General features: G+C 41.2%; 1 protein-coding gene across 3 annotated transcripts; it reads left to right on the top strand.

Moving 5' to 3' along the window:
* Positions 1-481: 481 nt before the first annotated feature.
* nxpe3 (neurexophilin and PC-esterase domain family, member 3) lies at positions 482-18,020 on the top strand. Of its 3 annotated transcripts, XM_062068920.1 has the most exons (6): positions 4,704-5,088; positions 8,397-8,519; positions 11,180-11,958; positions 15,575-15,645; positions 15,721-15,909; positions 15,968-18,020. In XM_062068920.1, exons 1-6 carry the CDS (start codon positions 4,753-4,755, stop codon positions 16,507-16,509), a joined length of 2,040 nt encoding a protein of 679 aa, XP_061924904.1. In that variant the 5' UTR covers positions 4,704-4,752; the 3' UTR covers positions 16,510-18,020. The 3 variants fall into 3 exon arrangements, with proteins under 3 accessions (XP_061924905.1, XP_061924903.1, XP_061924904.1); XM_062068921.1 differs by lacking the exon at positions 4,704-5,088 and adding an exon at positions 482-711 and having other exon boundaries at positions 15,575-15,909; XM_062068919.1 differs by having other exon boundaries at positions 4,699-5,088; positions 15,575-15,909.
* The last annotated feature ends 489 nt before the right edge of the window (positions 18,021-18,509 follow it).

The following is an 18,509-nucleotide window of genomic DNA, read 5'->3' as shown; positions in this document are numbered from 1 at the left end:
GTCCAGTCTTAAGTTACCAGCAGAAGTTGATCTTACAAAATAAAAAATATAAATGGGATAAAAAGACACAATACAAAACCTACAAATGTTTAGTTTTATTTAAGGTTGACATCAATACTTTGTATTCATCTAATTCCATCCATCCATCCATTTCTACCGCTTATTCCTTTCGGGGTCGCGGGGGTATTCATCTAATTGTATGTTTTTATTTTTAAGTTAAAAATTAAAAAAAAACTTCAGTAATTTTACTTTTAAAAAATCCTGACGTATCTATAAATATACATCCAGCATGTATGCTTATAGATACATTTTTTATATATGTATATTTTTAAAAAAAGTTCAATCAAATTAATTAAAGGACAAATGTGGAAAAAAAATCGAATTGCGCTGAATCGCGTGCACTTGTAAGACGCTTCTAATTGGTTCAAAGGAACACGGAAGTGGAGTAAATAGCTCCCAATCACGGTCGACGATACTTGAATGGGCGTGGCTTATTAATAAATCTGCAGCCTGACTTGGACTTGACTCAAATTGTCGACCTATTGGCTCGCCTTTTTTTGAGTTTCAACAAACAAAATAGAAATGTGTCTTTTTTTGCCTCCTTTTTCCCCCGAACCAGGCTGTCCTCGTCAACCGAACCCGGGCTGCTTCTCTCCCTGCCCCCTAATGGACTGAGCTCATGCTGCTAAATAACAGACCGGCCATCGTGATGTAAGTTAAATAATATATCTATGTTTATATCTTTGTGTACATATAAATACTGTGTTTTACCATACTTACAATTAATTGAAATGGTTCGACTGCTGCATTAGAGGTTGTTGTTTTTGTAGGGTTATTTTTTGTGTTCGGAAGACAAAACGGTAAAAAAAACAACAACAACCTTAAACTTTAAAAGACAAATGAGCTCAACAAACGTCGCTTTATTTTTGTGTTTATCACAATATTGTTGTTTTAGTTCAGCATTCATGACCATCTTGAATAGAGCGTAGACCTCCCGGTGCAGATAGATATTACCGATACGTGCATCGTGGTTATATGCTTATTGTATATTTCAGACATGTTTGGTTAGTTACATTAAGGAACAGTGGTTACATTTTCACATTACAACATATCTGAAAAGGAGTAGGAAGAAGCAGCCAATGAAACACAACAGGGCCAGTTCTAGGCAGGCATATACACTAAAAGTATTTGGCAACCCATCCAAATGATCCGAATCAGGTGTCCTAATCACTTGGCCCGGCCACAGGTGTATAAAATCAAGCACTTAGGCGTGGAGACTGTTTCTACAAACATTTGTCAAAGAATGGGCCGCTCTCAGGAGCTCAGTGATTTCCAGCGTGGAACTGTCATAGGATGCCACCTGTGCAACAAATCCAGTCGTGAAATTTCCTCGCTCCTAAATATTCCAAAGTCAACTGTTGGCTTTATTATAAGGAAATGGAAGAGTTTGGGAACAACAGCAACTCAGCCACCAAGTGGTAGGCAACGTAAGCTGACAGAGAGGGGTCAGTGGATGCTGAAGCGCATAGTGCAAAGACTTTCTGCGCAGTCAGTTGCTACAGAGCTCCAAACTTCATGTGACCTTACAATTAGCCCACGTGCAGCACGCAGAGAGCTTCATGGAATGGGTTTCCATGGCCGAGCAGCTGCATCTAAGCCATACGTCACCAAGTCGGATGCAGTGGTGTAAAGCACGTCGCCACTGGACTATAGAGCAGTGGAGACGTGTTCTCTGGAGTGATGAATCACGTCTTTCCATCTGGCAATCTGATGGACGAGTCTGGGTTTGGCGGTTGCCAGGAGAACGCTACATCACAGGACTCCAAAAACACAATAAGACTGTAAAGACCCTCTCCATTAAAGAAGAGGATGTACGCCGGCAGTTCTTGAAGCTGAATACGCGGAAGGCCCCCGGGCCGGATGATGTCTCCCCCTCCACTCTCAGACACTGTGCGGACCAGCTGGCTCCTGTCTTCACTGACATTTTTAACACCTCTCTGGATCTATGCCGCGTGCCGTCCGGCTTTAAGACCTCTACCATTGTCCCTGTCCCCAAGAAAGCACGGATCACAGGACTAAATGACTACAGGCCGGTCGCGCTGACGTCTGTGGTCATGAAGTCCTTTGAGCGCTTGGTCCTGCACCACCTCAAGGACATCACCGCCCCCCTCCTGGACCCACTGCAGTTTGCCTACAGAGCCAACAGGTCTGTGGATGATGCAGTGAACCTGGCCCTCCACTTCATCCTGGAGCATCTGGACTCCCCAGGAACCTACGCAAGGATCCTGTTTGTGGACTTCAGCTCTGCCTTCAACACCATCCTCCCTGGACTGCTACGAGACAAGCTCTACCAGCTCAGCGTGCCCGACTCCCTCTGCAGTTAGATTAATGACTTCCTGACAGACCGAAGACAGCACGTAAGGCTGGGGAAGATTGTCTCGGACAGTCGAACCACAAACACTGGTACTCTTCAGGGCTGTGTACTCTCCCCCTGGGTCTTCTCCCTGTATACAAACTGCTGCACCTCCAGTCACCAATCCGTAAAACTGCTCAAGTTTGCGGATGACACCACCCTCATCGGGCTCATCTCGAATGGCGATGAGTCCGCCTACAGGAGAGAGGTAGACCTGCTGACGTCCTGGTGCAGCCTAAATAACCTGGAGCTGAACGCCCAGAAAACAGTGGAGATGATCATGGACTTCAGGAAAGTCACAGCCCCACCATCCCCCCTCACCCTGATTGACTCTCCCACCCCAGTCCCCATTGTGGACTCCTTCCGTTTCTTGGGCACCACCGTCACCCAGGACCTCAAGTGGGAGCTGACCATCAGCTCCCTCATCAAGAAGGCCCAGCAGAGGATGTACTTCCTGCGGCAGCTGAGGAAACTTAAGGTGCCGACCGAGATGCTGGTGCAGTTTTACTCGGCCATCATAGAGTCCATCCTGACCTCCTCCATCACAGTGTGGTTCCCCGGCGCCACAGTCCAGGATAAGAATAGACTGCAACGCATCGTACGTGCTGCGGAGAAGGTGATTGGCTGCAAGCTCCCATCCCTCCAGGACTTGTTCTCCTCCAGGACCAGGAGGCGTGTGGGTCGGATCACAGCTGACTCTTCTCACCCTGGACACACACTATTCTCCCCTCTCCCCTCAGGCAGGAGACTACGCTCCATCCAGACCCACACCTCCCGCCACCTGAACAGTTTTTTTCCCCTCGGCCATCAGGCAAATGAACAAGAACTCCTAACAGCAGCTCCTTGAATTCCTTCTAAGTCTATCTGATAGCTCAGTCACAGCTCTTTTTATACCAAATATGTGTTATATGTGTTTTATGTCGCACGTTTGCACCAAGAAAAATTCCTAGTTTGTGAACCCGTTCTCAAACAATGGCAATAAAACTATTCTGATTCTGATTCTGATATTTACACCAGTGGCGGACCGTGCGTTTCCCACCTAGGCCTTCAGAGATTTCCGACTTCAAAGATTACCTCTCAAAATACCATAAGTGATGTCCCCACATGACCATTGCTGGAGAAGTACATTTACGCCCTACTGGGCATTGGATCACATCAACTGCACCTTGGTACTCCCATACCTTACATATTGTGTTGAAGTATGGGGGAATACTTACCACAACACAGTTAATCCTCTGATCATATTACAGAAAAGACAAGTGCGGATCATTCACAACGTTGTTTTTTTTAGAACATACTCATAATCTGTTTATGCAATCAAAGTTGCTCAAATTTGATGACTTTGTTAAATATTGATTGATTGATTGATTGAGACTTTTATTAGTAGGTTGCACAGTGAAGTACATATTCCGTACAATTGACCACTAAATGGTAACACCCGAATAAGTTTTTCAACTTGTTTAAGTCGGGGTCCACTTAAATTGATTCATGATACAGATATATACTATCATATATACTATCATCATAATACAGTCATCACACAAGATAATCACATTGAATTATTTACATTATTTACAATCAGGAGTGTGGAGGGGGGGTGGGGTGGGGGGGGGGGGGGATATGGACATCAAGTAGTGGACATAGAGAGAGAGAGAGAGAGAGAGAGAGAGAGAGAGAGAGAGAGAGAGAGAGAGAGAGAGAGAGAGAGAGAGAGAGAGAGAGAGAGAGAGAGAGAGAGAGAGATCAGAAGGCATAAGAAAAAGAATCTGCATTTGATTGTTTACATTTGATTATTAGCAATCCGGGGAGGGTGTTAGTTTAGGGTTGTAGCTGCCTGGAGGTGAACTTTTATAGCGGTTTTGAAGGAGGATAGAGATGCCCTTTCTTTTATACCTGTTGGGAGCGCATTCCACATTGATGTGGCATAGAAAGAGAATGAGTTAAGACCTTTGTTAGTTCGGAATCTGGGTTTAACGTGGTTACATTAATAATCTTATATAAAGCATTTAACAGGCATGTGATTTTTCCGTCTAAAGTCGGAATTCCGTCTTTTTTAATCTCGGGGGAAAAAAAAATTATCTCCCGTTTTTCCGGGTTTTTTCCGACCCTAAATCAAGATTCGAGACGTAGTTTATATTACGCCGTAGTTGATTGGTCGATATGTTCCTTGTGACCAATCAGGACATCTGTTATGAATGATGACGTTAATAACGTCATCATTCATAATGGTTACTACGGCCATTTTCCATATGTAAACAATGTCGGTTCTCGAGAGAAAGGACGCTTTACGAGTAAAATAAATTGATAAACATGTCAAGAATAAGTTTCGATGGGACTGGATGGAAAGGGAAATCACTGATACTGTTGGGAAGAAGAAAGTTACGACTTTGTTCGGAAAATCGATCGTCCCGGAAATGTTTTGTGCACGTGGTGTCATGGTAATATTGACTATGGATCACGAGGTTTCAAGGCTTTGGAAGTACATGCGAAACGCCAAAAACATGAAACAACTTGAAGCAAAGAAAACGAACTTTTCACTAGCTGGTACTTTTGGATGTCAACCGAAAGTGAGCAAACCTTACGGACTTCATCCTTTGTTTACATCGACAACTGCCGTAGACATCGAGAGGAAAGATCCACCCACTTCAGTTGCAGACAGGGTTGTTAATAATGAGGTAAGCTAAAAAAATATTTGCTTGCGAAATACGCATGTTTGTTTTAAATATTAACCAATTATTGCTTAGCGAAATATAAATGGGTTTTTCTAAAAATAAAAAGCCACATGAAAATACATTATGAAATTACAGAAATTCAAAGAGTCGCATTATTGATTCCAGTTAACAATTTATTTGAAATAAATTTGCATATAATACTATTTTGTAATATTAAGTTCTTATGTAGTCTGTTGAAACTATTGTCAGTGGTGTAACAATCTTGAAGGTAAATATTTTCACACTTGTTTCATGCAATATGTCAGTGTCATCACATTATTATTTCCTATTTTCAAATATGAGTAAACAATACTAAACATGTTTAATTATTTTCATAAATGTATATCCTATTTTGGCGAAAAGAATGAAATGTTTACATTACAAGAACTGAAGTAATGTGGTAATACTGTAAATAAACTGTAGATAATAACACTGATCAATGTGACACCTGTGGATGTGAAATGAACACAAGATGTAAATATTAGTGACTAAATACTGTTGGGACTGAACCATATACAGTGATTCATTAGGATAATTGGGTTATGTATGTTCTATTAATGATGTTTTCATGTCTTTAAACACTAAAATATTTTCTTCACATGGTGCTGTCTTTGTTAATTTTAGCAAGGTAAATTGGTGAAAAACCAGGAGCTTCGGGGGGCGTTCCCCCCCTTGTCCCCCCACCAGGGACCTGGCTGGGGGCCTTCGTCCCCCAGACCCCCGGAAGTTTTTTCAGTCTTTTTCATTGTGGTCAAATCACATGCCTGATTTAACAAATCATTGCCGCCTAATCTACAACGTTTTTTTATAAGACGAGTGCAGGCTCATAACTTGAGAGGCTTTGGATATTTCTCATTGCTGAGAGCTCAAACCACTCGTTAACGTTTTTGTGTGTCTGTATGCGGAGTAAAACTATGGAACAAACTGGACTTGCAACACAAGCAATGCCAAACTATTAATCGATTTAAACTATTATACAAACATGGGGTCTGGTTCAAATATAGAGATGAGGGTCTTTAATTTGACCTGCTGCTGTACTCTGTCTCAAAGTGTTAACATGTGCTCAATGTTTCCTTACCATTATTGCTATGTTGTCTATTACCATTATTGGTATTTTGTCTATTACCATTGTTGGTATATTCATTCTTCCTACATTGTTGATACAAATTGTTGATCCAGTGTTATAATTATTGTTACCTGTGGTAATGCCCCTATGATACAACATTTGTATTATAATCCTTAAACAAAGTAACAGTGAAACTCAATGGAATAATCACTGAATGGAGAACTGGGGGTGGGATTAAATAAATTATCTTCTTCCCACTCCCTTTCAGGCAAAACTGGACAGTCATGCTTACATACTATACATTGCCTTTTGCACTTTATTAATTTACATTATTATGTATTGTCTACCTTGTACTTTATTTTTATTAAATGTCATTGCCTGAAATAAATGAATAAATGAAAGTGAAAAAATGAATGAAACAGTATACAAAACGTGTTATTTTGTGGCGCATTTAAAAAACTATTAAAACGCATCAGCAATTAAAACATATCTTATGTGGTACTGTCAAAATTAAAATAGCAAAAAACTTTATTAAAAGTGAAAAACTAAAATAATTGAACTCACAATTAATAGGACCTACCGTATTTTTCGGACTATAAGTCAGTTTTTTTCGTAATTTGGCCGGGGGTGCGACTTATACTCAGGAGCGACTTATGTGTGAAATTATTAACACATTACCGTAAAATATCAAATCATATTATTTAGCTCATTCACGTAAGAGACTAGACGTATAAAATTTCATGGGACTTTGCGATTAGGAGTGACAGATTGTTTGGTAAACGTATAGCATGTTCTATATGTTAGAGTTATTTGAATGACTCTTACCATAATATGTTACGTTAACACACCAGGCACGTTCTCAGTTGGTTATTTATGCCTCATATAACGTACACTTATTCAGCCTGTTGTTCACTATTCTTTATTGATTTTAAATTGCCTTTCAAATGTCTATTCTTGGTGTTGGGTTTTATCAAATAAATTTCCCCAAAAAATGCGACTTATACTCCAGTGCGACTTATATATGTTTTTTTCCTTCTTTATTATGCATTTTCGGCCGGTGCGACTTATACTCCGAAAAATACGGTATTTGACGCCGTTCCCCATTTCATCGCCAGAACAGCTGAGCTAGATTCCGGGGTTGCCCGACATGGTCTCACAAGATGTAGTTTCTCTTTAAATATCCTTCCGAAAATGACCTTGCAAATATATATCTGCCACCTAATCAACGTTTTGTTCTCCTTCTCTGCTATCCCCGTCTGGCTACGGCGCAACACTTCCTGCGTGTGAGTATCCGATCACAGTCTCGTTAACATCAGGCTACTTAGATAGGGTACTGTCAACAACTTGTGATCTGATTGGCTATCGCAACTGTCTCTCAACTCTGTGTTCTCAAATTCATCCGCTAACGGTCCCGATGAGTATCCAATCACAGGACGCGTAAATGTCATGTTCAACGTGAGGGCATCTAGAAGGCCTTACTGACAACAACTCGTGATCTGATTGGCTATCGCAACTGTCTATCAACTGTACGTCCCCGTTCACTTACAGTGCACGGACGCCCCCATTGTTGATTCTGAAGACCTCTGGTAGATTTCATAAAGCATAGCAACATAAGCTAGCTAAATTCTGATTGGATACAAACTAAAACTAAAAACGACCGCACTGGAACAAGCATAATATGACATGAAGAGAATATGAATACTTTTAGATATTTAGGGAAAGTACATTAAATTATGATCATGATTTGTGGTTATGTTAGGCCAGTAGAGAAGGCCTTGCTGGCCCTGACGGCCCACCACTGGTTTACACGCTGCTCCATCGTGCTCCAGCACCCCCATTAGCCGCATATTGCAAGCGTTTTTTCAATCATCTTTAGGATAATAAAATAAAATAAAAAGACGTGTGTTCTTGTCTCGTACAGATTGTGAACAGTAGGCAAAATTCCCCCCAAAAAGTGCAGTTAGATCATTGGGTGTTTCTGCCTTCATCCTCATACACCCTCACTAAATGCGGCCATCTGCAGGTTGATCAGACCTGAGCATGCGTCAATCCAATTGAATCCATATTTAATCCATTTTTACCATAACTTTTACATTTTTCATTAAATCAATTTCCTGTTTGAAAGAAAGAACCGTGTTGGGAAAAAATTGACACGTAATAACTTAATGGCGATAGTACATTTGTGGTGTTTTGGTCCTCTTTTTAGGGTGGAATGACGATTATGAAGACACGAGGGTCAACCATGTCGCCAAATGTTTGGAAATACGGCCTGGCCGTCCTAGCGCTGTTGGGCCTCGTCTTCCTGCTGCGCAACATCAGCATTTTGGAGGTGAGGCGGGTTTTGTTTATGTTCATGTCATTGCTTGTAGCCTCTGATTGTTGATCGTTCACTTTGACCATATAGACTTTAACAAAATGAGATTTTCTGCATGTAATATCTACTCAAAGGACAACACTGCATACAAAATTTACAGTAGTACCTTAACTTACAAACTTAATTGGTTCTGTGATGGAACGCTTAAATCAAAACACTCGTATCTCAAATCAATGTTGCCCATTGAGATGAATTGAAATTAGGGATGTCCGATAATATCGGACTGCCGATATTATCGGCCGATAAATGCTTCAAAATGTAATATCGGAAATTATCGGTATCAGTTTCAAAATTATCGGTATCGGTTTGAAAAAGTAAAATTTATGACTTTTTTAAAAATGGGGCTGTGTACACAAACAGGGAGAAGTACAGAGCGCCAATAAACCTTAAAGGCACTTCCTTTGCGTGCCGGCCCAGTCACATAATATCTACGACTTTTTACACACACACACACACACAAGTGAATGCAAGCCATACTTGGTCAACAGCCAGGTCACACTGAGGGTTGCCGTATAAACAACTATAACACTGTTACAAATGTGCGCCACACTGTGAACCCACACCAAACAAGAATGACAAACCCATTTCTGGAGAACATCCGCACCGTAACACAACATAAACACAACAGAACAAATACCCAGAAACCCTTGCAGCACTAACTCTTCCGGGACGCTGCAATATACACCCCACCTGTGGGCAGGTGCCAGATCATGCTGGAGAATGAAATCATCATCTCCATAGAGCTTTTCAACAGATGGAAGCATGTAGTGCTCTAGAAGCGTCTGACTTGGGCTTTGGAAAAGAAGCACTGGACAGTTGCAGAGTGGTCCAGAGTCCTGTTTTCAGATGAAAGCAAGTTTTGTATTTCATTTGGAAGTCAAGGCGCTAGAGTCTGGAGGAAGGCTGAGGAGCGAAATCCAAGTTGTTTGAAATCCAGTGTGAAGTTCCGACAGTCAGCAATGGTTTGGGGAGCCATGTCAGCTGCTGGTGTTGGTCCACTGTGTTTCATCAAGTCCCGAGTCAATGCAGCTGTGTACCAAGAGATTTTAGAGCACTACATGGGGGGGGGTGGTGATTCGGTGAACAAATTTTTTGAACAAATCAATTTAAGGAACTGATTCTAGTGATTCAGTACAGTCAAAAGAACTGCCGATCCCATCACTAGTACCGAACGAGTTTCTAAGCTAAAGCTAAAGTCTTAACAAGCTGCTTTGCTCCTTCTGCTTCTGTCTCAGCACGCAGCATTGTCCCACCCACACAACCATCTGATTGGTACACACACAGCATTATCAGCCAATCAGCAGTGCGTATTCAGAGCGTTAGCAGCCAATTTTTGGTACTAATGTGACGCCATAGCCAATCAGCAGTGGGTATTCAGAGCGCATGTAGTCAGCGCTTCAGCGTCTAGCAGATAGGTGTTTAGCAGGTGAGCATCAGGCAGCGGACTCTCCCCAAATGATAATAAACACCTCCCAGTCAACTACTAGTAACATCACTATGAGCACGTTGACCTTCTAGAAACTTAAACTGGAGCTCAGCTCACTCGCAGTCCTGGCTTGAGGTGAAGGCTAATTAGCTCTCAGTTCCAGCCACATCGACCCCTTCTGAGCGCCTATTTTCAACTGCTGGGAATATTGTAAACATGAAAAGAACCAGAGCATGTAGACATGCTAACCTTTCTTCATTACAACTGTTAGTCACTCACTGGAATGAGTAGAATTGGTTATTGTGTACTGTGTTGGACTGGATGTTTATTTTGCACATTTTAAAAGCAATACTTAATGTTTACAGTGCGCCAGAATATTTAGATTGGCACTTTTTTGTATTGGATGTTTATCTTTATTTTTGCACATTTTAGCAAATAAGCAATACTTTCACTTTTGTTGAAATGTTTCCACTGTTGTTACAGAATATTTCGTTTTGCACTTTTTTTTATTGGATGTTTATCTTTATTTTTGCACATTTTAAAGCAAAATAAGCAATACTTTTACTTTTGAAATGCTTATACTATTGCAGAATATTAAGATTTGCACTGGATGTTGACTTTTATATTTGCACATTCAAAAGCAAATAAGCTACTTTTAATTTTGTTAAATGTTAAAAGTTTTAAATGTTTACATTGTTACAGAATATTTAGTCATGTTGTTGTCAATGTTGACTGAGTGGCCATACTTCTTTTTTTTTTGTAAATAAAAGCCATGCCTTTTGAAAAAACTGGCCTACATTTATTTTTTCATCTTCATTTTGAATAAAAAAATAATCGGCAAAAGGAAAAATAATCTATAGATTAATCGAAATTTTTTTTTTTTTTTTTTTTTTATAGATTAACCGATTAATCGAAAAAAATAATCTATAGATTAATCGATAGAAAAATAATTGTTAGCTGCAGCCTTACTTTGTAGCAGGTTGAAAAGGCTCTGATGTCATTTACGTACCAAATTATATATTGTGATATGTATCGTTATCACAGGAGAATGCAATATATATCGCGATATGGATTTTCTGTGTAGGCATGGATTACATTACACACGTCATACATTTCTATCATATCGAAATGAACAATTCAAAAAGGTGTTCTTACCGCTGCTATGTTGCATGTGTTGGTATGTCTTCAGAACTGGAACTGTAACACGGTATCAGCGCTGTCGCAGCTCCAGAACCGCATCCAATCCTCCTTGTCTGGACCCGTCCCGGTCTACCACCACAATCACTCCTTCTGTGCACATCTGGGCCAGAAACCCTCGCTGGAAGAAGAGCTGGAGGAGCGCTACTTGTTGAGTTCCATCGCCTGGCCCGGGCCACCCTCTGGCTCGGGACCCGTCGCCCTTCTGCAGACCAGCGACCCGGTCCACAGCCTCTTCTCCATCCTCCCCCCTGAGAACGAGGGGCGGCGGTACGTTGGCGAGCAGCTCGAGATCATCGTCCAGATGTACGACTTTAAGGGCCGAGCTAAAAGCTACGGTGGCGATTTTCTTCTGGCTCGACTGCACTCGCCGGAGTGCAGGGCGGGCGTGGCCGGGGTGGTGCTGGATCACGAGAACGGATTCTACTCCGTTCGATTCCCGCTGCTGTGGGAAGGCTCGGCTCAGGTGGAGGTCACCATGGTGCACCCGAGCGAGGCGGTCGCCGTGCTGCGGCGGCTGAGGGAGGAGCGACCCGACAGAGTGTACTTTAACAGCCTCTACCGCCTAGGCCTTCGGTTTGAGACCACCGTATGTAACGTGTGCCTGTCGCCCAACTGGGGACCGCTGTGCGACTACACAGACCCTCGCACTGGCGAGCCGTGGTACTGCTACAAACCTAAGACGCTCGGCTGCCATGCCAGGATCAACCACGCCAAGGGAGGCTACCTCAAAAACCTCACAACAAACAAGGAAGCTCTGCTCTTTCAAAGGTAATCAAATAATCAAGCTAATCATACTACAATGATTGATTGATGTTAGCTACACCTGCACAAGCTACAGGAGGGAAGGGATTCATATGGCCCCCTTCCTGGGTGGCTCTCGCGTGAGAGGAATGGGGGGGTTATTTATTTTGCAATGCAGTCTGCTGAAAATGATGGAAAGCGCCACTCTATACAGCAACAAAACACATTTTAAGATATGTCTTACTCTACTGCCATATTGTGGCCAAAGTGAATAGAGCATGCCCCACAATTGTCACGTTTCATGTGTCAGGTAAACCGTGGCGAATGGGCCCGTGTGAATCCGCTTTCTACTGTAATCATACTATAATCATAGTCAAAGTTTAAAGTAGCTGCACTATTACCGTATTTTTCGGACTATAAGTCGCAGTTTTTTTCATAGTTTGGCCAGGGGTGCGACTTATACTCGGGAGCGACTTATGTGTGAAATTATTAACACATTACCGTAAAATATCAAATATTATTTAGCTCATTTACGTAAGAGACTAGACGTATAAGATTTCATGGGATTTAGCGATTAGGAGTGACAGATTGTTTGGTAAACGTATAGCATGTTCTATATGTTGTAGTTATTTGAATGACTCTTACCATAATATGTTACGTTAACATACCAGGCACGGTCTCAGTTGGTTATTTATGCCTCATATAACGTACACTTATTCAGCCTGTTGTTCACTATTCTTTATTTATTTTAAATTGCCTTTCAAATGTCTATTCTTGGTGTTGGGTTTTATCAAATACATTTCCCCAAAAAATGCGACTTATACTCCAGTGCGACTTGTTTATGTTTTTTTCCTTCTTTATTATGCATTTTCGGCCAGTGCGACTTATACTGCGGAGCGGCTTATACTCCGAAAAATACGGTATGCATAACATTTATTTAGCCTTTTTAAAAGAAGCAGAACAGAATATGATAATTATATGCTAATGAATTGTTGACCACGCCCCTAACCACCACAACTATATTGCAGTGAGTACGATAACAGTTAGCCACACTTGCTCAGTCGCATCCACTAAACTGGAGAATAAAACTCAATTCTATGCTTCTTCATCGCTCACTGGTGTTAATGTTTACGTTTGTGTGCGATTGATGTTCATTGTTCCCATGATCGTAGACACACCGAAAGGAGATTGGCTAAGAATGAGGAAGTGTTGTGTGTCTGAGAATGAAGCACAGAGACGGACGTGTGCGCTAGGGGAATATGTGGTGGAGTTGGTCCGGTTGTTAGCATATGATTGGCAATAAAAGTAAAAAGAGACTTGTATGTGACTTCTTCTGGAGGCTACAATACAATTACTTTAATCCTATTTCCCGGGCTATGGAGTGCATGGGTATTTAAGCCGCACCCAACACATTTTAGAAGAAAAATATTTTGTACATATATAAGCCGCACTAGACTATAATACTGGTACGAAAATTTTTGTAAATGTTTATTTACATACCTTAATTGTTTCCAAACAGTACCTGGACCCACTGGCTGCGGAAGCTAGATCTCCAGTCAACTAAACAGACTCAAAAAGTCCACGGTAACTTATTGGTGAATTTACAAAACTGAAACAATACAAAAAGCATTGTAAGTTAATAATACTAACACAGACACTTGTTCGCATATTGGCTAATGCTAACGACACTAGCTTGATTACGATAGCATGTACAAATATGCATAAAAACACCCCTACAGACATCACACATGAGACGGTTTAGTAAGTATGAATTGTTTTAGTTATATTGTAAAACTTACTAATGTTGCCTGGAGTGATGATGGAAGAATCCTTTCGTGCAGAAACACAATGGACGGTTATACTTCCGGTTCGAGGCACGAAACGGGAAGTACATTTTCAATCTGCAGCACCTGCAGTGAGCGAACTTGTCTTAAAGATGGCGCCATTGCACAAACAATAACACACCTTTTCAGTGTGTCTGTAATATTAAAACTATTTGCTAACGGCCAGAATGTTTTGTATTCAACAAAGAAAAGTCCATAAATTATCCAAACCGTTAAAACTATATAGATTTTTTTTTTTTTACATGAAAACAATATTTTTTGGACTATAAGCCACTACTTTTCCCCACACTTTGGCTTAGCAAGGGTGTCAAACGTACGGCCCGTGGCCTGGATCAGGCCCGCGAACAGGTTTTATCCGATGTTTGCTAAGTATGAAAATGAGCCAACATTTTTGAGTGAAAGAAACTGCTGTTGTAAATGTGTCCACTAGATATCGCAATAGCAATTCTTTGATTATGCTACATTTGTAAAAAAAATAAAAAAATAAAACCACATAATGTTAGTGCACCAGTCGAGGAAAATGAGTACCGTATTTTTCGGAGTATAAGTCGCACCGGCCGAAAATGCACAATAAAGAAGGAAAAAAAACATATACGTCGCACTGGAGTATAAGTCGCATTTTTGGGGGAAATGTATTTGATAAAATCCAACACCAAGAATAGACATTTGAAAGACAATTTAAAATAAATAAAAAATAGTGAACAACAGGCTGAATAAGTGTACGTTATATGAGGCATAAATAACCAACTGGTATGTTAACGTAACATATTATGGTAAAAGTCATTCAAATAACTATAACATATAGAACACGCTATACGTTTACCAAACAATCTGTCACTCCTAATTGCTAAATCCGATGAAATCTTCCTCCCCGGTGTCGCCTCTGGTATGTCTTTTCTTTCTGCTGCTCGATTGCTGTTCTCTGCTGCATATTTCACTACGTCCAGCTTGTAATCTGCAGTATATGATTTCCTTTTCGGTGCCATTTTTGTTCAGACCTTCTCAGTTTTTATGAGTTACCGCCAATGTTGATGTGATCCATTTTAATAGCTTCGGCAGTAGCATATAGCAGTTAGCATCTCCTGACCCACAATGCACTTCTGCCATGACCCTCCCCCGCCAAATTTTTATTGGTTGACGTGTGAGTGACGATTGCTGACATTTGCTTCGTCTCTTACGCGAATGAGATAAATATTTGATATTTTACGGCAATGTGTTAATAATTTCACACACAAGTCGCTCCTGAGTATATGTTGCACCCCCGGCCAAAGTATGAAAAAAACTGCGACTTATAATCCGAAAAAATACGGTAAACTACATAAATAATATCCTGATTGGATTGTGATATTATTTTTTATCTTGATAGATTGAAAATCACATAACATAATTTATTCAGAAAGTATAATTAACGACAAACAAAGATAGAATACTATTACCCGCGACATGTAAGTGTGAAAACCCCCCAACAACATTATGATTTGTAAATTTTTCAGAATGTGCTAGTTCTATTTTTAAACAAAGAAAACAATCTGAAGTTGTCTTTATTTTTAAGTTATCGTGCCGTGATTTAACCAGTCCGGCCCATTTGGGAGTAGATTTTTCTCCCTGTGGCCCCCCCATCTAAAATGAGTTAGACACCCCTGGCTAGGAGTGTTTGTATCAAAAAAAAGAAAAGAAAAACAAACTAATTTTTAAGGTGTGGTGGCTTTTATTTTGCCGTGGCACGCCGCCAAAAACCACGACATGTCGGGGAAACCCTGCACTGTTGTCACGCTGAACCTTCTTGTTTTTGCCGTCAGTGGAGTCAACATCAAAGTTCCCATCCTGGCTTCGGGAAAGAACACGATCAAGGTGCTGCCTTCAAGGACAGGTAGGACCTCCGCTGCGCCGCCCGAGAGCTTGATTGTTTTCAGGTGTTTCCATGCCTTTCATTGCACGGCCGTAGAAAGTGCCATCAACCTGGAAGAGACGTCTGGGTATTACTACCAAGACTCGTGGAGACCTTTAGGCGCCGTCGCCATGCGCCAGTTCGACTCGTCCGCCATCACTCGGTGTTTGAGCAACAAGGTGGTGCACATGTACGGCGATTCCACCGTCCGCCAATGGTTTGAGTTCCTGGTGGAGGCGCTGCCAGGTGAGCGTCCTGGCGTCTCGCTCTCGCCGAGCGTCCACTCATTCTGTTCCCTCCGCAGACTTGAAGGAGTTCAACCTGCAGAGTCCTAAAAGGGTGGGGCCCTACATGGCGGTGGACAGCGGCCACAACATTCTGGTGACGTACCGCTGCCACGGGCCGCCGATACGCTTCACCACCGTCATGGCCAGCGAGATGCGCTACATCTCCAACGAGCTGGACGGCCTGAGCGGGGGTCCCAGCACGGTGGTGGCCCTCAGCATCTGGTCTCACTTCAGCACCTTCCCCGTGGAGGTGTACGTGCGGCGCCTGCGCCACATCCGCAAAGCCGTGGTGCGGCTTCTGGAGCGGGCGCCGGGGACAATGGTGGTGATCCGCTCGGCCAACCCCCAGGCCCTGGACCAGCAGGTGAGTCTGTACAACAGCGACTGGTTCTCCCTGCAGCTGGACGCCGTGCTGCGCGCCATGTTTAAAGGCCTGGACGTCCTGCTGGTGGACGCCTGGCAGATGAGCGTGGCGCACCGTCACCCTCACATCCTCCACCCCTCGCCCGTCATCGTCAAGAACATGGTGGACCTCATTTTGTCCTACGTGTGTCCCTAGAAATACCAAAGATGGCCATGATGGACGCGGGCCACCATTTGGCTCTGGAGTTAAAAACGGCCTAAAACTATGACATCACTGACAAGGATGTACTTTTAGGAGAAAAGTCATACTACTAAAGTCATTTTTACAACTAGTCGCAATACCTGAGGATAGAAAATAGTCATCCCTCGCCACATCACGCTTTCTTCAACATTTTGGCCCTAAATGAAGCACTTCCTAGACTAAAACGCCTAAATAAACTACAAAAAAATGTAAACTACAGTTGTATTGGCCACTAGATGAGAGCAAACCAATCAGATCACGCTGTTCAGTATCGTGGCCACTGATTGGCTCAGCCTCAAGCCGCATTACTATATTGGATTAAACAGTGTAAAGGTGACTAGAGGGTGCTACCGTATTTTTAGGAGTATAAGTCGCACCGGCCGAAAATGCATAATAAAGAAGGAAAAAAACATAAATAAGTCGCACTGGAGTATAAGTCGCATTTTTTGGGGAAATTTATTTGATAAAACCCAACACCAAGAATAGACATTTGAAAGGCAATTTAAAAAAAAAGAATAGTGAACTACAGGCTGAATAAGTGTACGTTATATGAGGCATAAATAACCAACTGAGAACGTGCCTGGTATGTTAACGTAACATATTATGGTAAGAGTCATTCAAATAACTATAACATATAGAACATGCTATACGTTTACCAAACAATCTGTCACTCCTAATCGCTAAATCCAATGAAATCTTATACGTCTAGTCTCTTACGTGAATGAGCTAAATAATATTATTTGATATTTCACGGTAATGTGTTAATAATTTCACACATAAGTCGCTCCTGAGTATAAGTCGCACCCCCGGCCAAACTATGAAAAAAAACTGTGACTTATAGTCCGAAAAATACGGTATTTCATGTCTAGAAGAACTTATTTAGAAGGTAGTTAATACATTTTTTTATGCTCAAACAATGAAAATATTCCATTTATAATTCATAATTCCTACTTTGCAGGAATTCATTTATTGCTGTCATGTCAGGAAGCAATAACAGCGATAGAAGGGGCGATTAGTGTACTTCGTTTTAGGATTACAATTTAATTTACTCCCTCACGCAAATGTTGTTGTTGTTGTACAAGTTACGGGAAAAAAAGGCTCAGACTTATACAAGCGGAGAATTTATCGCAAATGTTGCCGTTCCTCCATTGAAAAGTACAACTTGAAAAATTCAGATTTTTCTGGCAGGAACAGAACTTTTTTGTTGCACAATTAAAGTGTAAAGTTACAGGAAAAAGTTAAAATTTCTGACTAAAATCCATTATTGGGAGGATGAAGATTTAGAATGCTGAAGAAAATTAACCCGGTTTTGTTGAACAATGGATTAATAAGGTAGTCATTTTACGAAAAAAATGTGAGAGAATACGGGAATAAACGCATAAAAAAGGCTGCTTTAGACGTATTTAAAAGTACGACTTCTCGGAAAATTACAACTTTGTTTTTTTGATAATTCAACTTTGTTTTTTTTTAAATGAACAAATAAGTATTAAAACTGCCATTTTACAAAAAAACTGCAAAAATAAACATTAAAGAAGGCTGACTATCACTAATTGTATTTGATTAAAAAATTCATAAATTTGCACATTTGTCCATTTAAAAGTATGACTTCTTGTAGAATTATGACTTTTATTCTTCCGATAAGATTTTTGTTGTTGAAAGGGGTTGAATAGTATGTTACGATAAATATGTCAGGATATTGCGAGAATAAATGCATAAAAGAAGCTGTTACTGAAATTAAGGGGTACAAGAAATGGTTGGGCTAGCATGCTAAGTTGCAGGAACATTCTAGCTCTGTTAGACACGATCATAGACTGTATTGGACAATGTAGTTTACCTACCAAATGTCCATTTCCATTTATTTCAAGTAATAAGAACATGTAAATGCCTGACTTACCTATCAAGGAGGAAATTAGCAAGTTTGGCGTCAGATGAAAATATCTTCTCCGCCATCAATC

Source organism: Entelurus aequoreus, linkage group LG14, assembly GCF_033978785.1.
Source record: "Entelurus aequoreus isolate RoL-2023_Sb linkage group LG14, RoL_Eaeq_v1.1, whole genome shotgun sequence".
Lineage (NCBI taxonomy): Eukaryota > Metazoa > Chordata > Actinopteri > Syngnathiformes > Syngnathidae > Entelurus > Entelurus aequoreus.
The sequence above is the reverse complement of the archived record's forward strand: the minus strand, read 5'-3'. Positions and strand labels throughout refer to the sequence as shown.